This window comes from Aythya ferina, assembly GCF_964211825.1.
Source record: "Aythya ferina genome assembly, chromosome: 4".
NCBI classification, from domain to species: domain Eukaryota; kingdom Metazoa; phylum Chordata; class Aves; order Anseriformes; family Anatidae; genus Aythya; species Aythya ferina.
Genome location: NC_140300.1, coordinates 12,140,280 through 12,165,465, shown reverse-complemented (window position 1 = coordinate 12,165,465; position 25,186 = coordinate 12,140,280). Strand labels below are relative to the sequence as shown.

The 25,186-nt window shown below is 38.5% G+C and overlaps 1 protein-coding gene across 7 annotated transcripts in view; it reads left to right on the top strand.

Annotated features, from left to right (window-relative positions):
- Positions 1-25,186, top strand: part of KIAA0232 — a 67,738-nt gene that overhangs the window by 39,763 nt on the left and 2,789 nt on the right. For 6 of the 7 annotated variants that reach the window (XM_084517084.1, XM_084517079.1, XM_084517080.1 and 3 more), the window contains 5 exons: positions 4,963-5,029; positions 6,362-6,443; positions 7,777-11,074; positions 22,234-22,315; positions 24,252-24,349. In XM_084517084.1, coding sequence (XP_084373210.1) covers positions 4,963-5,029; positions 6,362-6,443; positions 7,777-11,074; positions 22,234-22,315; positions 24,252-24,349 — 3,627 coding nt within the window. The remainder of the gene's footprint in view (positions 1-4,962; positions 5,030-6,361; positions 6,444-7,776; positions 11,075-22,233; positions 22,316-24,251; positions 24,350-25,186) is intronic. The other variant, XM_084517085.1, reaches the window with a different exon arrangement.

Below are 25,186 nucleotides of genomic sequence, written 5' to 3'. Positions count from 1 at the left end.
GTCTGAGGTGCTTATTGCAGATTCTTAAATTGATGTTCAATAAAAAGTAAGATGACCTTGTGACTCTTCTTTTAGACTTCTACAGAAAATAAAATTGTGGTACTTATACCTATAACTAGATACACTGTACTGCATCAGAATTTTAGAAAATGAAACCTAGACTTCTATCTAGCTCTCTTTATCCTACAAAATATAGAAATAGATGTGTGGTTGCAATGAATCATGTCTTGTCTTATTCAGTTCACGTGGCTAGACAGCTGATTCATATGGAATAGCTACCTAATCCTTCACTTGGTGACAGGCTGCATGCCAAGAAAACAGTCCTGATGCACTACAATCAAAGTACATCTTGGTCTGGAGAGCCTGATGACCTGTTAAAAGAATGATTTGAAACTATGGATATATTGATTAACCTTAATTTCTAGATCATTTCAACTCTTTCTGTGAAAGAAGCATCAGAATTCTGCTCCAGATGACCCTGCATGAGCAGGGTTTTGGACCAGATGAACTCCGCAGGTACTTTCAAACCTACACAATCCAGTGAGTCTGTGAAATGTGATGAAAACAGGAAAGTGAAGTGAGGACTTATTTCTAGCTTATACTTTTGAAACAACTTTTTTAAAAAAAAAAAAAAAAAAAAAAAAAGGGAAAGAAAAAAAAGAAAGAAAACATTTTTTTGTTGTTATACTGAAGCGTAATGCTTCTCTTCAAAAAGCTTAAAAAGGAACAAGGAACTTCCCTCATAACTTACAGACCTCAAGTAACAGGCCATGTTTAGTAAATAATCCAGGGTACACCAGGGTACACAGTTCAAAGCTTCTGAAGGAAGGTATTAATTTAGGTTAAGCTAGAAGGGGGGGGAACAATGCCACAACCTTTGCCTCATGAGTTGTGTAACCTGATGGAATTTTTCTGTTTCTGCAGATAAGTTCTGGTACATCAGATTTGGAAAGCTCATTCAAAATGAACTCTTTTTTTTTTTTTTTTTTTTTTTTTTTTTTTTTTTTTTTCCCTTGCCATGTTTTCTCCTTTTTTGTCCGGAATTTTTGGCTATTCCTTGTTTACAAATCTGCAGAACAATGTATGTACATGTATTTGCCCGGCATTTTTTGGATGGAAGTGTGCAAACCATAACTAGATGACATTACTTGGGCTGCGGAGCCAGTGGAAGAGCAAAATTCTGTTATGTATGCTATCCTCAGTTCTGTAGAATGACTACAAGAAATAATAGTGGTGCTCGAACATTTCTGATCAAATTCGGGGGAAAATAAAGGCTTTAAATCTTTTGGACAGTGACTGTGTGGTGCTTGTTTGCAGCCTTCAGAAGTAATCTGCTAGCGGAGATAAAGGTCAGCAAGAATTAAAGTGGTAGGGCCTAATGTTCGACTGCTTCATCCTAAAAACTCCCAGAGCATTAGAAGCCAGTGTCCACTGCTACACAGGCAACAGTTCTTAGTGGACTCTCATATTGTGCACATAATTATAGTTTGTTTCCATGGTTCACAATTAATTAAATTGATTATTTTAAATTTATAAAAGGATTTCTGAAATAAATTTACAGATCTAGTACCTTCTGGGAACGTTTTCTGCATTTTTACAGGGATGCAAACATGTTCAAACGCAATTTGATTGCTGGAAGCTTGTGGTCTCTGACTGCTCCACTTGAAAAGCAGAGCATGTTAAAAAGATCTTGAAGTTCTGTCATTACCTCTGCATACTTTTGGATGCGTGTGTCTATACATATGTTTGTATGCAATACTGTATTGCAGTGTTACATGCAGTATGTCTAAATACTTTTATATTTACTTCTAAACAGTGAGCTTTGCTTTTTTTTTTTTTTTTCCACTGCTCTCATTCCTCATTATGCAGAACTACATTAATTTGCCTCTGAATGTTGGTCTGTAAGCAAGACTATTAGAGAGCGTCCTATAACTGTAGCAGTCAGATTGACTGTTCTTTTCATGCTGGGTGAGTTCAGAAGCTTAATTTATCTATTAGCACAGTCGTTCCTGTGCCAGTAATATAACACCTCTCCTTTATGTAAGCCTTCCCTTGCCTCAGCCAGCTGATGAAAAGCCAAAAAGCACAGCTTTTGGTGGAACTGGATGTAAGTTAAAGCAGAGGAAAGAAATAGGATGTTTGAAAAAGTAGAATAGAATAAAAATGCGTGGAGGAGGATTTGAGCAAAATGTAAGTATGAATTAAAAAAAAAAAAGACGCTGCCTTCTGTAGCTGGAATGAGAGCAAAGGGTTAGTGGAAATCTGGGTCAATAGTTTAAATAATCTCACAGGTGATCATGAGATTTAAGGTTTTCATGTTGGAATTACAAAAGCAATCCTAATTAAGTGCTAAGATTTCCACATTGAAAAGTACTTTCAAGATACTCTAGTATTTGTCCTGTTTGGGGACTGTCTTTTAATTTAAACCTAAGCAAAGCACTCTAGGCAGATCACCTAATTTTGTGAAGGCAGCGCCTGAAATATCCTGCTTTCTGGCACTGGGGTTGCTGCAACTACAATGCATTAACTTAAACAATGAAAAATTACATTTAATAAATCACATATTCAGCCAAGAACATGGTCATATATAGAATAGTTGCTGTGGCATTTGCTTCATTGTCTGCAGCCTGTTTTACATACTGCAGCAAGAGGTTGAGTAAGTGGTCTCCAGAGACTTGGCATTCTGCACAGTGCCTTCTTTTTTTTTTTTTTTCCCTTTTAACCTAGCACTAGCTACATAGGAGTGCTATGCAGGACAGCATGCAGCGTGTCAGCTGACTCAAGTATTAGTTTCATGGTACGGGAGGAAATGAAGTGTTTGATTTGAAAAGTTTTCCCTTCTTCAGTGTAATGGTGAGCATATTGTTGCTGTTTTGGGTGGATTTTTTGATTTGACATGATGGTGTAGATGCGATTCCTTAACTTATTTATATTGCTTAGGTTTTGAGCATTTGCTACAAGTGTCTGCTCAGTTAGAGGCTTCTGAGAGCTAGGCGAAAACAAGGCCAGCTCCTCCTCTGCTGCCCTTTTGCGGGGAGGAAGGGGGAGTCAGAAGTGATAAAGGTATAAACTGACAATTATTACAGCTACATAGGCTTGTCCATTTTACTGTGCTGCTTAGCTCTTTCTGAATAATATGATTTCTGCTAGTAAATTTACTGATCTAGAAGATACCTTCTAATGCTTAATATTGCTAAGTCATCCTCAGTTAAGTACGTGGCATAAAGTTTTATATTTAAGGCTTCAGTGCAGCAATGCTGATGCAAAAAGAAAATTGCTTTCTCACTTGACTGCAAATAATTAAAATTTAGAGGTTAGCATTAAGTCAATGATTCAGTATATGATTTTTCAAGTGTGTGTTTCTGACAGATTTAAACAAGCTGGCTTCACTGTATAATTTAGTATTCCCTTTTCTATAAAATTTACTTGTGCTTTAAAGTCATATTTTCACATTTCTTAGCAATTTCTAGCCAGTGGGCTGGAGAAAGAAGGAACTCTGAGATCTTGGAAAAACAAATCTGCCACAACAGTGACACAGCAAATCTCAAACTTCTTTTTATGCATTTCTTTACCTTTACATGTTATTCATGTTACTTTTGGAGAGTGTGCAAATTCCCTGACTATGTGCACACAAGATCGTGCTAAATTCAAGTGAGGTAGTTCTGTAGGAGGGTTTGTAGCAGTCTCAGTCTCCAGGTGGGATGGGGACAAGATACAGGAGCTGTTATTTGGGAAAACTGTGTATAAGGTACAAGAAGCTGCCCAAGTCTCTGTAGTTAGCGCTCCCAGCTGTGAGGTAAGTGAAGGGGGCTTCCCACATCCTCTTCACCTGTTTCAGATTGCCTTTTTGCTGTGATTCCAGCCTTCTGTTTACACTGCACTTTGCCAACTGCAATCTCCAAATGTGGCCCCTGCATATCAAAATAATAGCACAGTACTCACTTCACCTGGTTTTCCTTCCGAGAGGAATTAACATTCCAGGCTGTAGGTTGGTATTCAGTGTTTCGCTGACTGGCATGTAAGTTTAATTCTATTAGAATAGCGTGGTGTTTTCTCCAGTGGGACAGTTGGCAGCCCACTGTCCTGCTTTATGCAACCGCTTATCTTTCAGTGTTTTGCTGCTCTGGTACTGCTGCTTTATCTAGAACTGCTCACAAGTCTAGGCAGATGGTAAAAGCAGAAAAATGCATGTGCAAATAGCATTGAAATTGGATTTAAAAGGAAACTTGAGGGTAAAGGCTTATGTGTGGGAATAAAGGAGGAAAACAGAAGCTGATAAGGGAAGATGAATAAGCTATTTTTCCCTCTGTTCTCCTAAGCAAACAACACTATGTTTTAAAATAAGAAAAATTAAAAAATTGGGCATTGCAAACTGACAGAGCAACGGGATATGTTTTGCATGAAGATGCTTCGGGAACTTTTCCTCTCCGTCCTTGCTAAATACCTTTTCATAGTGTTCTACTTTTCACCTTCACTCCTGATTTTGTGTCCTTTTTAACAGTCCCTTTCTCGCAGGTATAAATTGTGCAGCAAAAAGGGTCAGGCTTAGCTTTTTGAAATGTGTCTCAGTGATGAGCTGATTCTGGGACTTTTATCCTGAGACACTCAGCTAAACCAAGTGATACAGGGCAGTAAATGTGACTATCTAGTTTGTAAAACCTTGGATATACGGTAATTTGTGACTTGCAGTTTGAATGTATTCAGTTCTTTTGTGGAATCATTTTTATCTCTGATTAATGTATTTACAGGAATGGATTTATATTTAGGAATATTTTTTCTTGCTTTTTAATGCATAATTACCATGCAAAAATACACTGCTGCCAAGATAGGTTTACTCTATCGATGTCTTTGTATAAAATGAATATTCTTTTATTTTTGGTAAGCTATATTTTCTGTTTTTTCTTTTTTTTTTTTTTTTCTTTTTTTTTTTTTTTCGTGGTTTTGTTTTTTGTTATTGTGCAGAGCTCTGGGATTGAAACTTTAGTGGAGGAGCTTTGCTCCAGACTGAAAGACCTTCAGAGTAAGCAAGGTAAGGAATAAATCTTGAAACTTTTGAGGCTGTATATTGTATTTACTAACCCTTCTGATATTTGGGAGAAGAGGGGATGGGCTGTTATTTCAGTAGCTCTTCCTTTTAGGCCATGCAATTTAAAAATATGCTTGAATAATTTAATTCAAATAGTTCAAACAGTTGTATGCTAGTATGCTTTATTTACCTAAGAAATAGCCATTCGCAAATGGAATTCTTGTGAAAAGAAGTAACTGTCCAGCCAGGCATGCTTTTTTAGTAAATATTCCACATTCAGCATTGTCTCTTCCCGCCAAAAGAAATTAAAATGCAGTGGGCTTGATTCTTTTCCTTTTGTATATCGATATTTACAAAAAATAGCTATTCTTGTGAAAATCATCTGAGTAGCTGTCACAGAGGTGTGCTTAAAATCCCTGGTCTTTAGGGAAGTGGTAATTGAGGATATTATGTTCCCAAGTGTATGGCAGGGAGCATAATATAAAATTACGTCTCCAATGGAAGTTCATTGCACTTAAATGTTTGTTCAGGCACAAAGCAGCAGCCTTTGACACCTTACAGTAAACATAATATGGGTCCGGCGTAGTATAAATAGCAATGAAGGGTAAGTATTTGCCTGCTCAAAGCATAATTTTAACTGTTTCAATTCCCTTCTTCTGTTTTTAAGCAGTAATCACTAGTCTCTCACTATTTCATAGTGCTGTGATACTTTCTTATTGAGCTGAGGTGATGCAGACCATTTATTTAGAAAAAAGTGGAATTTGTCTGCATCTTGCAGCATTTTTTATTTTTGTACTTTCACATTTTAATAGAAAGAATTAAAAATCAGTAGAGTCACCTCTCGCATAGGAAAGATGCTTTTATATCCACACAAAACACAGCAATTACTGCCAGGGTACTTTCTTTTGGTGAAATATTTAAGAAATTAGGTGTAACTATCCATAAAAATGCTTAGTTAAAGATTTTTTTTCTTTTTTATATGTAGCAATGTAAGGAGGGGATAAGGATTTGAATATGAAATAACTAAAAAAAAAAAAAAAAAAACCTCCATAGGAAGTCTCCTAGTGGGGGCATTGTTAACCACAAAAAGGCCTGCTGCTGCTTGCCTGACATGTTTGGTGAAATTTGTGGGGTTTAGCAATACAACTGTGGGAAACTTGAATCTTTGTTGATTTCTTGAGACTTCTGTATGCATAATATTCAGGCCATGCTTTGTTCTGTTTATAGTGTTTTATGAAAAATAGCTGCACATCCTGGTGGTTTTTGTTAAAGACTGTTATAAAATGCATTGGATTTTTGAATTTGTTAAGCATTTGGAATTTTCTTCCAAAACAGAGGAGAAGATTCACAAAAAGTTAGAAGGCTCTTTGTCTCCTGAGACTGATTTATCTCCCACAGCAAAGGATCAAGTAGAAATGTATGTTGTTGTTGTTATTATCTTAGACCCTTCTCTCTTCTCTCCTTTTACACCCATATTTTAAAACAGTGAAGTTAACTTAGTGGTAAATCTGGAGCTTTTTGGATATTAGGCAATATTTTTTTTCCTGCCATCTTCTTTTGTTCATCTTACATATTTAAACACAAGCATTTAATGTCATGGGCTAGCTTAATTTCTGGCAAGTCCTGACTACATTTTGCTGCATTCTTTTTGGCTATATGCAGAACTCAAACCAGATTGTATTTTGGTTTGCTTGAGACCAAGTCAGCTAGACAAATTAAAAACCCTTGAAATGGTATTAATTGACATGTTTCAGGGGGAGAATCAGTTTTCTGTCTTCAGAACTCTGTCTTCTGTTGCAGAAATGGGAAACTGCAACTCTTTATAACCAAAGTGGTCTCCTGGTTACCAAGGACCTGAGAATGGTGTTCTCGTACCCAGGAGCTTTATTGTTGTCTTTTCTTGGAGATACGACTCTGCCTGTATCTTTTACTAATGACTATTGCTAGCAACAGTCTAGTCCAAGTGTTGCTACATGGATGCTACTTCTTCAGGGAGCTGATTGTGCTGGTACTTAACTTGACTGATTTCTTGTTTTTAAAAACAACATTGAAACACATGAGAATTGGTACAAATCTCTTTATTGTTAAATACATGCTGCTTTCATGTGGCAGAAAAACACTTTTAAGTCTTGTTCCTCTTGGACAAAGCTGTGATGCATCTTAAACTACTGTATAACTATACTTTTTTGCAATAACTAAGACTCTTTTTAAAAATTGGAGCTTACTGTTTGTCTATGCAAAACCATGATTGATTTCTGCAGTAACTTTAATAACTGGAAGAACAAGCTATGTAGAAGCTAACAGTTCTTGTTTTACAAAGGAGAATTAACTAGCCACTGAAATTCAGAACTGAATTGACTGAGAATCAGAACTTCCTCATTTACACTTTAAACCAAACACACGTAAGACTGGTATAGTAAATTGCTACATTATCTAATAAATTTAGAGTCAGGCCTTCACTGTTTTAAGCATTCACAATTTCTGTCTACAGTGAAATTTAATACTTCCTAGAACTGGGATTGTTTTACTTTGCTGTGTGTTTTTTAATAATTTATAAGTACTTTTAAAGCTATCTTAATCTCCCCTTTGTTGTCATTCAAATAAACAGTGCTAAGAGTGGAATGTGTGTAAGTAGAACAAACTAGATTTTTTGACAATCGGATTGGTAGTGATTTGATGTTTTACTTTCTGGTTTTAATGCCTGTCTGAAGTTCAAAGATACGAATGTCACCTTTTTGTATTGCTTTCAGGTACTATGAAGCGTTTCCTCCTCTTTCTGAAAAGCCAGTTTGCCTGCAGGAAATTATGACTGTATGGAATAAATCCAAAGTATGCTCTTACTCTAGCTCCTCATCTTCATCCACTGCTCCACCAACTAGCACAGATACATCTTCTCCAAAGGACTGCAATAGTGAAAGTGAAGTAACTAAAGATAGAAGTAATAAAGTACCTGCCACTGTACAAGAAAGAACCCAGCAGAAGAAAAGTAAAAACGAGAAAGAAAACAAGTTTAGTAACAATGCTGTTGAAGATAAGCCTGTTTTGTACAAAAAACAAGTCCGACATAAGGCTGAGGGAAAGATGCGTCCTCGCTCCTGGTCTTCTGGGTCCAGTGAGGCTGGCTCAAGTTCTAGTGGTAATCAAGGTGAATACAAGGCATCGATGAAATGTATAAAAGTAAGACATAAAACAAGAGAGGTTCGAAACAAAAAGGGGCGTAACGGGCAAAGCAGGCTTGCAGTGAAATCTGGTGAAAAGGCTGATAGAAAAGTCCACAGCGGAAGCAGTAGCAGCAGTAGCAGCGGGTCCATCAAACAGCTGTGCAAAAGAGGTAAAAGGCCATTAAAAGAAATTGGAAGAAAAGAAGCTGGCGGTAACGATGGAAAAGATTTGTATTTAGACAGCAGAAATGAAAAGGAATATAAAGAAGAACCCTTGTGGTATACTGAGCCGATCACAGAGTACTTTGTTCCTCTTAGCAGAAAAAGCAAGCTGGAGACTACATACCGCAACCGAGAAGATATATGTGGCGTAACATCAGAGGCTGTAGAAGAGTTGTCTGAATCAGTGCATGGTCTTTGTATTAGCAACAATAATATTCATAAAACATACCTCGCAGCAGGTACTTTCATCGATGGTCACTTTGTAGAAATGCCTGCAGTTCTAAATGAGGATATTGACCTCGCTGGGACCTCAATTTGTTCTCAACCGGAGGACGACAAATATTTAGATGATGTTCATCTATCAGAACTAACGCACTTCTATGAAGTGGATATTGATCAATCCATGTTGGATCCTGGTGCCTCAGATACGATGCAAGGGGAGAGTCGGATTTTAAATATGATTCGACAAAAGAGTAAAGAAAAAACTGATTTTGAGGCAGAATGTTGCATAGTGTTAGATGGAATGGAGTTGCAAGGGGAGAGTGCAATATGGACAGATTCGACCAGCTCTGTTGGTGCTGAAGGGTGGTTCTTGCAAGACCTTAGTAATTTAGCTCAATTTTGGGAGTGCTGTTCATCTTCTAGTTCTGGTGATGCGGATGGGGAAAGTTTCGGAGGAGATTCTCCTATCAGATTCTCCCCCATCTTAGACAGCACAATGCTTAATTCACACATGCTTGCTGGCAATCAAGAGCTCTTTTCAGATATTAATGAAGGGTCTGGTATAAACTCTTGTTTTTCAGTGTTTGAAGTGCAATGCAGTAACTCTGTTTTACCATTTTCTTTTGAAACACTCAACTTGGGAAATGAAAATGCAGATTCTAGTAGCACTGCTAATATTCTTGGGAAAACACAGTCTAGATTGCTAATATGGACCAAAAATAGTGCCTTTGATGAAAATGAACACTGTTCCAATCTTTCAACAAGAACTTGTAGTCCATGGTCACACTCTGAAGAAACACGTTCAGACAATGAGACTTTAAATATTCCGTATGAAGAATCCACGCAATTTAATGCAGAAGATATTAATTATGTAGTTCCTAGAGTGTCTTCAAGTTATGTAGATGAAGAAATTCTAGACTTTTTGCCAGAAGAAACCTGCCAGCAACAAGCTAGAACTTTAGGAGAAATGCCCACTTTGATTTTCAAAAAAAAATCTAAGCTAGAATCTGTCTGTGGTATTCAGCTAGAACAAAAAGCAGAAAGTAAAGACTATGAAACTACACAAGGGTGTAGTGAAAGCAGTCCACATGGAGATGGCTACAGCTCAGGGGTTATTAAAGATATTTGGACAAATATGACAGACAGAAATTCTGCAGCAATGGTAGAAATAGAAGGAATAGAAGATGAATTGTTTTCAACTGATGTAAATAACTATTGCTGCTGTTTGGATACAGAAGCAAAAGTTGAAACCCTCCAGGAGCCCAATAAAGCAGTGCAGAGATCAGAGTATCACCTTTGGGAAGGTCAAAAAGAGAATTTAGAGAAGAGAGCCTTTGTCTCGAATGATTTATCAAAAGTAGATGGTGGTGACTATACTACACCATCGAAACCTTGGGATGTTAATCAAGATAAAGAAAACTCGTTTATACTTGGCGGTGTGTACGGGGAGCTGAAAACATTTAACAGTGATGGAGAATGGGCGGTGGTGCCACCTAGTCACTCAAAAGGGAGCTTATTACAATGTGCAGCTTCTGATGTGGTGACAATAGCTGGTACAGATGTTTTTATGACTCCAGGTAACAGCTTTGCCCCTGGTCATAGGCAATTATGGAGGCCATTTGTATCATTTGAACAGAATGAGCAATCGAAGAGTGGAGATAATGGATTAAATAAGGGTTTCTCTTTTATCTTCCATGAAGACTTATTGGGAGCTTGTGGTAACTTTCAAGTTGATGAACCAGGGCTTGAGTACTCGTTCTCTTCCTTTGACCTGAACAATCCATTTTCTCAAGTTCTTCATGTAGAGTGTTCGTTTGAGCCAGAAGGAATTGCATCTTTCAGCCCTAGTTTTAAACCTAAGTCAATTCTGTGCTCTGATTCAGACAGTGAGGTTTTACACCCCAGGATATGTGGTGTTGATCGAACGCAGTACAGGGCTATACGGATTTCTCCGAGGACTCACTTTCGCCCAATTTCTGCATCTGAACTTTCTCCAGGTGGTGGAAGTGAGTCAGAATTTGAGTCAGAAAAAGATGAGGGAAGTATTGCTGTCCCTTCTCAAGTAGATGTGTTTGAGGATCCGCAAGCCGATCTCAAACCTCTGGAAGAAGATGCAGAAAAGGAAGGGCATTATTATGGAAAATCAGAGCTTGAATCTGGAAAATTCCTTCCCAGATTAAAAAAGTCTGGAATGGAGAAGAGTGCACAAACATCATTGGATTCCCAAGAAGAATCGGCTGGGATGTTGCCAGTAGGAAACCAAGATCCGTGTTTAGAATGCAGTATGAAAGAATCCCTAGATGGGAGGGTGATGGAGAGCTCTAAAGTAAACTGCAGAATAGTGGAGCCACGTGAGGAGACTAGCAGGTTTTGCAGTTGTAAAGCAGGGTGCCATTTCCCCACATACGAGGATAATCCTGTTTCTTCAGGAGAGCTTGAAGAGGTATGTGGATGTGTAAAATTATGGAATTTGCAGCTAACAGCTGATAACCAGCAGTTCACCATGTGACAGTTCAATTTAAATGATTGTCATTATATAGCTCTCTAGAAAAATGTAGTTCTATAGAAACACGGGAGGTTCTGCCTGAACATCAGGAAACACTTTTTTGCCGTGAGGGTGACCAAGCAATGGCACGGGTTGCCCAGAGAGGTGGTGGAGTCACCCTCCTCGAAGGTACTCGGAAGCCGTCTGGACATGGTCCTGGTCAACCTCCTCTTGGTGGCCCTGCTTCAGCAGGGGGGTTGGACACGATGGCCTCCAGAGGTCCCTTTGAACCTTGGTCATTCTGTGGTTCTGTGAAAAAAATTAAGCATCTTCAGGCGTTACAGTGTCATCTTGCATAGCTTTAGAAATATATGCATGTGTACACTCGTGTGACTTTACAATCTGTTTACCTGAAGTTTTTAGTTTTTTTCTGATTTACATATGTTGAAATGTACATAAATTTTGAATAGTGAGATATTACTGAATTTGATTCAAGCCTATTTTAAAACACTGAAGAGGAAAATATGAAGTCAGTCTTTTCAATATGAATTTCAACATGAATTATGATTACTTCCAAGTAGAAGACTATGGAGTTGAATTACTGCATGTAAACTTAAGCAAAGGAGGGTTTCTAGAAAGCTTTAATTAATCTGAAAAATAGTGTTCTCCTGTTGATGTTAGACACAAAAATAAATAAAACGTGGATGCAAAATGTACATTGCTACTGTAGCACTGTAAGGAGGCCTCAGTCTAAGACTTAAGCCCAGAATTTTGTTTCAGGTCATAGTAGTCATAGGTTAAGTAATAATCAAGAGCAAAAACTCTTCCAGACATAAATAAATAGCCAAGTCTGTCTTGCTGATCGTTCCCTTTGCTCTTGAGAGGGGAAAAAAAAAATAAAAAAAATTGACCTGCAAAATCATTTCATTGAGTGGCCAGTGCAGAGAAATTGTCTGGCTAGTTAGCAGTTGGATCTTACATTCTCTTTTTCCTCTTCAGTCTCTTCTTACGCATACTTGGCAGTTGTAGCACCTCCATTGGGAAGGCATTCTTCATGCTTTTAACTGGAGAGTTGTGCCTTGTGTTGTGCTGACTGTATGCTCCTCAATTGCAAGTTCAAATTGCTAATTCATATATGGGAAAGCTAACCATTTTCTCGCTAAAACTAAAGCTAACCTTTCAGTTGAATGAAAATTGAGTTCCTTATTTTGCTTCTTGCCCATTTGTTTCTCCTCTCATTCACCTTTAAATTGATTACTATTCCTGCTCCTCTTACCAGTGTCAGTAAGTTGTTTTCTGCTGCTTGTACAAGAAAATCAAATAATTGTGGTTCCTGTTTCCCTGGAGTTCGGGGATTTTGTTTGTTTGTGCCAGGCCTTGCAATAAAAGTCACCAAAAAAACATGAGCAAACTTAGGCTGTAAGTCAGAAGAGATTCTGGAAATTACCTTTTACCAGGCAAACAGAATCTAGCTTTATCATACAGTAGGAGGTAATAAATGAATAAATGGTATAATGCACTTATCTGTGATAGTGAGAGACTGAAGTTCCTTCCAGCCTCTTTACAGATCTCCTTTCTGGTTGCTTAGTGATCCACAAGGACGCTCATTCTTGTCTTTTCTTCAACTACTTACCAATACAAGAAAGTAGTACATTTCTGGTATAGGATAAGAAGTTTACAGTGGTTACAGAGTTTATAGTAGCTATGAGGCTTGAAAAAAACTTACTTACTGAGTACTGAATTTCCAGTATTCTGTGTTCCTTAAGCTCTGTACAACTAGAAGCAAGCCAACTGCTTCCCGTGTTCAGGTCAAGTAATTTTATAGAAATTTTCATAGCTTCAAAACTAAAAGCTACTGTTAAGTGCAAAGGGCCAACAACTATCTTGGCAGTTTGTACTCCAGTTTGGTTTGAAATTAAGCTCTTCCTAGGGGGCTTGATGAGCTTCATTACAACTGAAACTCAGAAAGACTGGGTTAACCAGACATCCTATATCTAGTGTGTCTCAAGAGGATGCATACGTACGCTGAGCTTTTCCAAGAGCCATTAGTGTGCATCTGAAGTTAATTGGCTTTTTGGCTTGAGAACGGAGTTATATCTATTTGTAAAAGAGAAATTTTATAAGTATTAAAACAATACATTCTGGTGTGTTGGTTATGAAGTAAACTTTAGTCGGTAAAGATGATGATTATTTTGTGCCCAGGCATGGGTGTCACACAATTAGATCTTCTACATGTGAACTTTCTGTACGAGTAGTAGTATTTTCATGGGTGTTGAATTCAATATAAAATATGTAGAATCAGAACAGTTGAGGAGGGGCATTCCTCCTTGACACCCCATATGTATATGCACGGGAAAAAGAGTTTTACCTTGATCAGATTCTTGAAGAGAATTGACTGATTAGTAGAGATGAATATTTGTAAAGTATTTTTAAATGAGGCTTTCATGCTTTGTTCTATTGACTTCTGATAACATCTAAATGTGTTGTTTTAACTCACTGTTACCCAACAAAAGTTTGAGTCGTGTTCTGAGATACAGGTTTCTCCAACATTTTGCATAAGTAATGGACTTGAAAATACTTATGTAGACCATGGTGTAATAGTGGATTGAATATGTTTTGTGTCATGCTAACTTGAATTCTATACATGCTGTGCAAATACACATCCTGGAGTACTTTCTATTTATAAGAATGTACGAGAATCTTACTGAGTTTCCTCCCTCGTACCTTCTTTGGTAGCTTATCTTCTTTAGTAGAGTATTTCTTCAGGATTATAGTATGTTTTGCAGCAGGAATTTGGTGATAGATCCTGAAGAAGTTATTCAAAATCAAATTATATTTCTATACCTAGCCCTAAGATTTAACTTTTTTTTTAAAAAAAAAAAAAAAAAAGGGGGGGGGGGGAGAGTGTTGGGGGACGCTGAGGTACAATCCTTTTTCTTCCAAGTAAATGCTCTTACCACTTAGCTCTGGAGCAGTGGGTAAGTATGCACTGTGGTCCAGTTGATGGCCTGTAACTAATAACGCTGAAACTCTTACCAATAAATTTTGTATGGACTCTGATCTAGTAGGTGTGCCTAAGAATGCTTATATGCTTATACTGCTGAGTCCTTGACATAGATAAAGGAAATTGTGGGTTCTGTTGGGATCGTTAACAAATTTCTGAGGTCTGAATATGCCAACAATGCCTGCGGGGCTAGGAAATATGATTGGCAAAGGCACGTAAGTGTTTATGGATCTTGTGACTAAATCGGCGTGTTAGATTTGCTGTGTTTGACTGTAGTAATGCAATGCCAGTATCTAACTTCTGTAGGAAGGACCGGTGGCAGAGGAAGGGAGGAGGGGTGCCTTGCATGTATTGGTTCTGAGAATAGTGTATGGGGTAACCTGCTCTAAGCCACTAGGGAGGTTCGCAGGAGAATCAGGTGGAAAAGCACAGAGTCATGCATATACAAAGCAGAGTACTCCTTTGTAAAAGGGGTAGTAATTGTGGGGCTACCTCAGAAAGGATTGGTCCGGATAGTTCTGATATGTGCAGATCATGGCAGATGATGAAAACAGCTACAGAGACTCCAGGCTCTAACTTTCTGATTAATAAGACAGAATTTGTTGAGATATTGAAAGATGGAAGCCTCTTATAGGAGAGGGACCTTAAAAAGACAGAGTTCACCGTGTGGGTATAAAAGTCATGATAAAATAATACGTATGAAGTAAGCCAAAAAGGTAAAGATTGGGTCTGCCTCTAAGTCCTAGAAGTAAATCAGGCGCAGAAAATTTCTGAAGAAGGATTTTTTTTGAGACACACAGTGCACGAGCTTGGAAAACTATGAAATAGTAATGACAAAAGGGTGCTGTTTCATGCTTTTTCTGGTCCTTGTTTGAATTCTTGATGAAAAGACAGTTGGCCAAGCAAAAGAGAAATACAGGTTATAAATTCCACTGGTTTTGCCAGTCATAGGAATATTCAGCTAAGTATCCCAAGGAGCAGCAACTGATATGAAAACAGTCTAGAAGAATACTTGTCTGAGAACACACAGAAGGTAGAAGATGCAGAAAAAGCAAGCACATTTCTATCTCTTGAAAAAAGGAAAATGGAGCAAGGGTATTGCCAATGACTCTTAAGTTACCTGAATAAATGTTTTAACCAGCAAATGGCCTGGATGTGCCATTAAGTGTAGAAGTTTTTAAGTATTGGCTTGACAAAAAGAGATTGTGCACTCAAAGTAACTGTCGCTGGCTTACTGTTATTCTGAAAGTATTTCTAGTGGACAAGGGAGATCATTAATTTTGTGGTTTGGGGAGTAAAAAACATGTTTATGAAGATCCCTGATGATATCAAACTTGGAAAGCCTACAGTTATCCTGGAAGACAGGATTAGAATCAAAAGGCTGTTAAAATGGAGAAATGATCTGAAAAATAAAATGCAATCCAGCATGGGCACATGTGAACTTCTGAAAAAAAAAAATAATCCCTTTCACAAACACAGCATGAGGAGTGACAGGCAAGGAAATGATGCCAAACAGAAAAGCACCTTCAAGTGTATCATGAGCTGAGCGTAAATCAGCAGCGACACACTTTGCAGAAGACAGCAGCAACATTGTGATCTATAAATAGGGATGCCCTTCTCTAAGAGGGGAAGTAATTGCTGCTCTGTAGCTGGAACTAGCAAGCCCTCTGCTGGAGTCCCATGCTCGGTTTTGATTATCTTCTTTCAAGAAAGATATCCTGAAGAGAGCAACACAAAGATCACTGCTGCTGGAAACAGGGTGAAGGAGCCAAGGTGGTTGTATCTCAAAGAAGAGAAACTTGAAAGAGTACCCAGGAGTCTTGCAGAAGCCATTCTCACAGTCACAGAAGACAAGGCAAAAGCTGTGCTTGTCCTGTAAGCGCTGGCAGACACGGAGGAGGTGGATGGGATGGCCTTAAAGCACAGCAAGGGAGACTGCAGGACAAGAATTGTAACAAGAAAATGAGCTCCCTGTAAGGCTTAGTTGTTTTTAGGGAAGCAGTGGTAATGCTGTCTTGAAGAGACTTAGAGTGTAGGCAGGTATCTGCTGGGCATAGTGCATTGCAGTTGATTCTGGCTTTGTGCAAGAGTAGAGACTGGGTGGCCTCCTGGCTTCCCTTGCAGATGTGTTTTTAGTGAAATTCCAAAACGAGGTGACTGCCAGATAGGCTTTAAGGATATGAAGTTTAGATCCTTTGACTGGCTTCTAGAGCCAGATATGTATTCCCTATCTGCTGCACTAAAATTCGGATCTGATCTTTGGAGTAGCACTCAGTAGGTTCACTGCTGCTGTGACTTCTAAATGATGCGTTTGTGTTCCCCCCAGTTGTAATGGCAAGCAGAGCAGCGTCAAGGAGATTTGCACTTAAGGATTTTTTCTGTACAGTTACTTACAGACTTTAATTTTTCTGTTGTTGGTTATGAAACTGACAGTCATAACACCTCCAATAACGCTCAAATAATAATGAGGTTTCAGCATTTTGTTCTGTTCAGATTCTGCACCACTCTTGTCACTGCCTTGATCCTTGTCAGCATGCCTTCTGAAACGGCAGAAACGTGTCATGCTGGTGTTGTCAAATCAGTATCTAAAGAAAGTGCTATCAGTCTTGAGGTGTTTAGATGAGAGTTGGAAAGAAAGGGATTTTAAATTTGGGTAGCAAAGTTTTGCCAAAAGACAAAGATTAGTGGAAAAGCTTAAGCCTTTTTTTTTTTTTTTTTTTTTTTTTTTTAATCCTCTGTGTATTGATTTTGTTGTCCCAATTATTGAAGCAACTTAAATAATCTCAATTGTCCTATTTTGGCACTGTGTAAACGAGGGTCTGCGTTCAGAGTCTGCTATTTCAGAGTTTAGTCTATTGATAAAGTATCAGTTCTGTGTACAAATTGAAAACATTTTGTGTATAGTGAGCTGTATAATGTTGATTAAAGCTACTGAAAAGATAATTTTCTTTAATGCACTGTTTTCATGTTTGGCATCTGTGCTTGTAAAATAATGCAAGCATTACAAATGGTGGCAGCTTAGATTCTTCTAAAAAAAATAAAAAATGCCATCGATATCTTGCAGAACTCTGCAGAAATAGTCAGCTAACTTGTTTCAGAGTCTACCCTTTAACATGCTGTATATGTTCATATAATTTAGTATACATATTTACATATATGAAAGTCTTAAACACGGGACAATTCATGAGCTTGGATTTCACAGTTGCTCAAATCTTCATTGCGTAGAAGTCTTAAAGAAAGAGGGTGGAAAATAGAATCAATGTAGAGGGTTGTGCTTTTGCATTGATAAATACAAACATTTGTTTACTTTGTGAAGTAGATGAGTAAAACTGCAGGGAGGGATGCAAAAATAGAGCTCAAAGGCACACAATGTTTATGTTCAGATTTGTAACAGTGGGTTGAATTATATTTATGTTTACTTATGTATTTATAGAAAAGTAAAAATCTAGCTAAGGAAATTTAAGGAAAAATTAAGGAAATTTAGCTACCTGAACCTTTCCCTCTTCTTTTACATTGGTTTTTCAAAAAGAACTTGAGTTCCTTAGCAGCAATGTTTCTGTACTTGAGCAAAACGTTTTATTTGCATGCAGCCAAACACTGAGATTTGGGGTTAGAATTGTTTTACTAACTGCAATTACAGCCTTTAACCAGCAATATGGAAACAATTAAATGTATACGGTGCTTGGAAAGGGCAAAGTCACACAAAAATCAAGTGTGTTCTGTCTCACCTTGGTCTCAGTCTTCCTATTTGATTTGGGAAGGCACTATATGTGCTGTTTCCTCCATTCGTAAATTGAAGAGATGGAGGAAGCAACTTTATGTGGAGAGTTGGCACTGCAGGAGAGGAATATCTCTTGAGGTAAAGGAGTGAGAGTTTTGACAGTTGTTTAAGGCTGCCAGAAACAAAGATAGAAGGGACTGAAAAATGTATCTTGTATAGAGGAAAAAAAAAAAACATTTAAAAAAATGAGATGGACAAAACGATCTAGCAAAGCTTCTCTTTTTAAAAGCCATGAAGCTTAAAGTGCCATTGAAGAGTAAGACAAGGCAGCTTGCCTTTGTTTCAAGGGCTTGAGCCAGATGGTCCTTTAAACTGCAAACCCCAGCTCTGAGATCAGGTTTTGATGTACAAAAAAAGGAAGGAAAAAAAAAAAAAAGCCCGGAAGAGTGGATCAGCAAAAGATTGATGGAAAGGCAGGTGTGGGTGGGCAGAGGGATTATTCGATGCTTTGCATAAATTTCACTCAAAGACTAAAGTTCTGTCCGTGCAGCTTCTCTAGCTAGCAGCTGACTAATCTGCCACGTGGACTTGCCAGGGAGCTTTGCCCCTAACTATAGGGAAGAGCTTGTGATGGAAGCAAGAAAATCCACACAAATTATTGCTACTTCTCGTACAAAATTAAGTGTTAGTTCAATATTTTTTTTTTCTGTTTCTTAACTAACATTTCCCCTCCTACAGGCTGTTGGTAAGGTTTAAGTTGTTAAGCAAATCCTCAGCCAGTCCTTGGTGGAGAATGAAATGTTTCACACTCATAAATGCTAAGAAACTGGAGAAGTTGCAAAATAAAACATTTTGTATCTGTTCCTTATTCCTGGCAGAAGAATAACAAAGTAAATTCCTAATGAGCTGCTTGCATGAGCAATCAAGCTCTTACCTGAGGAGAAATATTTTGGGAAATAAAAAAGAAAAGGTGGGGGGGGGATGTATTTGGGGCTTTGTGGTTGTCTTTTAAATTTGCAACACGAACTTTTTTTGTACTTGTATGTATAAAGAGAGGGGGGGAATCCCCAACCCACGTGCCCTGGGGTTTCTCCTACACTCTGTTCCTCACCGTTTCCATCTGTACGTTTATTGTCCGTGTAGTCAGACCTCATACAGCAGGTGTGATGGAACCAGGTTTGTGGATGGACTGTCGTAGGAATGGGTCAGCTTCCTTGAATTCTGCTTTCATACTTTTACACCTAGGCTTTCTCAGCTTTGGTAGTCACTGTAGTGACACTGTAGGGAGTCATACACCTAAGTGCCCCTGTCAGAGGTATCCTAAAAAGGTGGGTGTAGTGTCCTGTAGGGAGAAGAGTTTGATGCCATCAGTGTCAGCATGCCAACAACACCACTCGAATGTGCTGCTTATCAGGCTGCCTGGCGGTCACTGCTTGAAAAATTCAGCGTTGGATAATGCAGTTGCTTCCTGTAGTGGATATAGAACAAACTATACAAGCAAAACAAGTAGCATAAGAAAATGCTTCTCCTGGGATTTGTTCTGGTAGGCTCAGCTCGGCCAACAGAAGTGGTAACGGTACCAGAGTGGCTTGGCCTTCTCGCCAGGTGGATGTAAGGTGGTGTGTGGCTGTGTGCTCGCAGGGCAGCTTCATCCCCTGAGGAACTGGTTACTGCTCCCCGTGGCAGTCCTGCAAAGAAAGCAGCAGCACACTAAAGCTGTGCAGAATCTTCCTCAGCTGCCTTATTTCAAGCACATATGTGAGTGGGAGAGGTGAGGAAAAACCGCATCTGCTATAGGAAACGCCACTGATGGGGCAGGAAACAATCATTTCTCTGCCTGTTTTCCCCTTTATTCACTTGTATCCTTAGCAGAACATTCAATTGCTATTCCACCACAATGCTAATGATCAAATACCCTGCTTAAAACAGTCATCATCCACTAAAATTAATAAAATCTCTCTTTCATGTTAGCAGCTTTAGGCTGGCTAGGTTAGAGTTGCTTCACTGTAATCAGGTCTTTGAACAGCACTGGCATTCTTAGCTGAAAAAAAATAAAGTAAAACTGATTCGTGCCTTTATTGCTTTAGAAAGTAAACGTTGGATGTTTGCAATAAATAATACTTTTGTATACAGGAGGTTTCATTTGAAATCTTAGCTGAAAGACCTTAGTGGATAGCCCTGCTGTTGTATGAAGTTCTTAGGAAGATTTATTTGAGACAGATGCAAAATGATACTGGGAGGAACAAACGTGAGCTGGTAGCTAATGAAAGGCGTATAAATACTGGTTAAAGTTTTGAGGGCATTTTACTTGTCTTGCAAATTCTTGTATAAATGATAGCAAATATTAAAATGATTTTGTTCTGCTGATGGTTTAACTGTGTGTGGAGAAGGGGACAGAAACAAATACAGGCAATGAAAGAAAAGGATTGAAGTTTGAGTTTCCGTGTGTAACTGCAATTCTGACCTTATTACTGCAAATCAGTAGAAAATGTGGCCAAAATTAACCAGAATTCAGAGACAAGAGAAGCTTGCATAACTATAACAGAGGGTAGTTTGGGCAATTCTGAAGTCCTCAAGTGATTTTACATGTCCTTAACCAGAGGCTCTAAGCAAAGCCTCAGCCCATGTCCAGCTGTAACCCACAGGTAACCCACCCGTCAGCCTTCTCTCAGACCTACAGCAAGACCGGGAGTGAGGCGGTCGTTGCAGTTGGTTTGGCCTTGTTGTCTTTGAGCTCTGGGTAAGAGAAAAGTAAAATAAGTATGAACAGTTGTAGAGAGGAAAGAGTGCAACTTGCGGTTGGTAATACTGGTAAAATTTGAGAACAGCTGTTTAGATGGGTAGCTGGAAAACTTAAAACGTTTCATAAAACACTGGAGGTGTATGTGTGAGAGGAAGGAGGCATACGCTGAAAATGCAGTTTTAACAGAGAACGCCAAATTGGTATTTCGTATTTACTAGTTAAGGGTGCTTCAGATCACAGAAATGTTGGTGATGACAGCTGAGCAATTGTAGTAAACATCTCAGCAGCAGTAGGGAAAAATGGTGTTCTTCAGTGATCATATAGAGTAGACGGCAGCTCCTGCCCCCCGTCCCCTCCCAAACAAAAAGGGTTTGGTATTGGCTTTCTTTTTGTCTATGGTTTAATTTCCTGGGAAATTTTTCTCTCTGGAGCTAGGGTTTGAGCTTTTGGATGGTGGTTCCAAATGGAGAGTATCACGGTAGGAAACCAGCATGGGGAATGGTGATATTCCTTATAGAAGAATTTCATGGGGGAAAAAAAGCTACATCTGGCAGGCATTTCTGAATACAGCACTCTGGAGTTGCTCATTTGGTTTGAGAGGGACATCTGTCTGTTAAAAATGTGTAAGCTCAGGTTCTGTAGGTTCATAGTTCTGTGGTAGCTTAAAGGGGAGCAAAAGGAGGCTCCTCGGTTTCCCGTGCTTAAATGTCCATGGTTTTACAGAGGAGGAAGCTGGGTAGAGAGAGACTGTGTTGAAACTCCTTTGTCAACACTTTAGAATAGCTAGTAGCAGTGTAGTTTGTATGAATTGTTCCACCTAGCATCTGTAGGGGATGCCACAAGCTGGCATAGTCTTTTGAAGGTCAATGGGGTTACCCCGGATGCAGTCAGAAAACCAGGGACGTGTCTATTGCAACGAGACCAGTATTTTAGCTATGTCCATTAATTTCACAAGGAAAAGGATCTGGTAAACTTAAATTAGCATTAAAATACAGCATGGGGAGACTACTTAGGCATAAAAATGTAGATTAAAATAGATAAAAATGTGAGATGAAAATGTAAATAATTGTAAATAAAAGTGTGAGCAGATTGAGACAATGTTTTAGTATAAATACAGATCATCAACTAGTTTTTCCTCATGTTGCCATATTAATTCTCTAGACGAAACTTTTCTTATTGCTTATGGTGATGGTACGGCTAATTCACCCTTCCAGCATGTAAGCTTTAAGTTTTGCTGCTTTCTGTTTACTTCCTTCCCTGTGTTGTTTTACACTGAACTATTTCTCATGTTGGCTAATGCTGTTTCATTATGTCACTGTAATTTTCACCTCTTGGTACCTGTGTGTTCTCACTAAGATTATAAAGTGTAGTGCTGGAAATCACGTTTTTGTTCTGGGTTTGTACAACCCTGTATCGGGACAGTACGAGCCCTTGAGTGGGATTCATACTGGCAGTAATAGTTCAGGTAATGGCTGTAGCCTGACAGTCCTTTCCCATTAGTGTTAGAAATTGAACAGTGTGACCTATGCTACCTAGCAAATTGGTTGTAACACCAGAGTTCCCTCCTTTACGTGTAAGTATATTATTTATGGCATAATGAAGCATGATTATTGTCTAAACCGTTTCCTATATTGAATACTGATCTGCAGAGAATGAGTGGCAGCCAGGAAAAGCAATGCTGGTGGGAAAAGGCGCTCTATTCTCCCCTTTTTCCTGCATCGCAGTGTGAAGGTAAGAAGCTGTGCATGTTCAAACTAACTTGCTCTTGCAACCATGCTAGAATTTGTTAGTGGTCTTTGTTATGGGTTCGAATTGTTGCAGATGAATTAGAACTGTCATTTGTATTAATAAATAAATAAATAAATAAATTTTAATAGTAATCTGAGAGAGAGCTGGGATGCTTAATTTGCATTTGTCATCTCTAACATGCTTTAAATAGTTCTTGAATGAACGTGCTTTTAAAATGGCCTTACCATTTTTGCAAATTCACTCAATTCCAGAGCTTGGCTTTGGGCAGGACATTAACCTCTGACTCTGAAAATACTTCATTGCATTTTTGAGTATCTTTCAACCTGTATAACATTTTTTAGGCAGCTAATTTTACCAGAATGTGGAAATATGATAACTGTGTTTCCTGGGTTCGCATGAACACCATGCCAGCTATTCAGTGAATGTGTGGAATTTCTCTCAAGCCAGGAAGCAGAGGGATCTGCCTTGTGGCCACTCCTTTCCAGTGACAGTCTGGGAGCCTTTCTGTCCTGTCTTGGTAGGCAGGCTGCTTGTAAGCAAAAGCAGGTGTGCTTCCAGCACTCTCTGTTGCCTCCCAAGAATTTGTAGCATCTGACAGCTGGCCCAAGGCCAGTTTTTTCTGTGGACACAGGCAAGAATCCAGAGCTTTCTTTTTTTTTTTTTTCCTCTGGGTTTTGCTGCATAACAATTTATCTGTTCGGGGGAGAAGGCAAGAAGATAAACAAAAGCTTTCTGCATGCTGAATTGATGGATATCTGGTGGCTACTGTTTGGCAGAGGCTCAGTGCAAGAAGCTTTTGATCAGAGACCTGGTTCTGTAATAATTTGGAAGCAGATTAGCAAGCAGCTACTGCTGAATTATTTTTAAAGTGCAGCCAGCTTTGTGAGTGCCCTCACTTTGGTGTTCAGGGCAGTGTAGGTTACTTTCAAAACCATCTTTGTTTCCTGAGCTCCCAGCCATAGAGATGTTTGCTCTGTGAAAGGGATCATGCCTACACGACTTTGATTTGCCTCCTGGCCTCCCATATTAGAAAAATACTTGGTAACTTGGAGTAAAATTATTTGGTGTCCTCTGAAAGCTTGTTTTCCACGTCGGTAATTGCAGAGATGCCATTGGTGTAATAGCAAATGCAGTGACTCGCAACCTTGAGTATGCATTTTATGCAGAGTAATCCTTTAATTTCTGTCAGTGACTTGTGTCATCTTTTTGCTGACATCTACTGGTGAATTTGCAAACTATCTAGTGTTTCCCCACCTTACTTCAGCAGGGGAAAACAATATATATAGTGAAGTCCAGAACTTGTTTAATATGGTCACAGAATTCCTGTGAAGCTGAGGAATTCCAGGATTTCATCTTTTAGACAAAGTTGACCAAAGCTAATGTTGTTCTTCCATAAATCTTTAGTTTTCTGTTTGGACAGTTTTATATATGGGCATTGCATGTGACCCATATATATTGATACAATACATGCCGTTATGCATGGAAGTTTACTCTGGTAAATAGAAACTACAGCCATTTACACCAAATGTTTGTTTGGTTTTGAGTTTTTTGGTATCAGGCTGCACTATACTTTGTGTGGGTATAGAAATGTGATCTAAAACACCATGCAGTATCAGAACTGAAAAATGTACGGAACCATTTATGATAAATTCATCTTTGTTCGTTATTATTTAAAGTATTTTCTTTAAATAGCTTGTTCTGTTTTTATTTGCTTACTCAGGTAAGGCTTGATGAAGTCTCAGTAAGTTATTCTGCTTAGCTCCTTAAGGAATTCCAGCTAGAATCCCCCCACAAGCACAGAGTTTAAATGACAGTGTAAATTTAAAGCGTACTTCTGTAGGTGCATTTATTTTGGCTAAATGTAAATAAGTGTTCCTCAAATCTGTTTTTTCTTCCTCTTTTCCTCACGCACTGTAAGAATGTTATACAAATGCCAAGGGAGAGAATGGTGTAGGAGAATTTGCAGATGTAAAGGAAATATCCAATGATGATGAACATCTTTTAGATTTTAATATGGTAAGTTTGCCATTGGTTTGGGGGACGTATATTTGATTTTATAAGGATGTGCCACTGTGTCTTTCTGTTCAGAGTTCTCAGTCTGATCTCAAGTGAAATTCCTACAAAAACTTTCAAAAGCTTTTCTACCCTTACTTTGTTTTTTAATCTCTTCTGTGTCTTAAGCTTTCTTCTGAAAACTCTACAGAGTGCTGAGCATTGTACTTCTAATAATTCAGCATATTCAGTTTTCTTTGGGAACACTTGGCTTCTGTGATCTCTGTGTGCTAAACGTACGAGTCTTTTTCCTCAACTTCAAATTTCACCAACCATGGGCTGGCTGATACGTGCTATGAAGCCAGAAGGGACCAGTAATTAAAGGAGTAAGCATGATGTATGCTGAATTCTGTCCTCCTTAAAAGCAAAAACTGATGCACTTTAGTCATTTTTGCTGTAGGGAAAAATCTTCATGTACACATGCGCTTACTGATGTACTTTCCAACTGATGTGCTTTCAAACTTGATAGTGATGATAGCAGTTAAATTTAATACTGTGACGTGCTTGCTGTAACTTCACTGATTCAGATGAAAATATACTGCCTTTGCTTGAAATACAATTGGATTTATGCTGTTTTTGTGATACTTGATACTTAGTACCAAAATTTGGAGACAGCACTTACAGCAATTTTCTGTTTAAAAAAAAAAAGTGTCAATGACACACTGAGTTCACTTTTGATTCTCTTGCTGTTCTGTGCAAGTCCTAAAGCTAAAGGGCCCTAAAATACTAAGGCCCTACAATTAAAAAATAAAAATCTCACCTTTTTTTCCTGCTGCTCTGTAATCCTTTGTACATAATGGA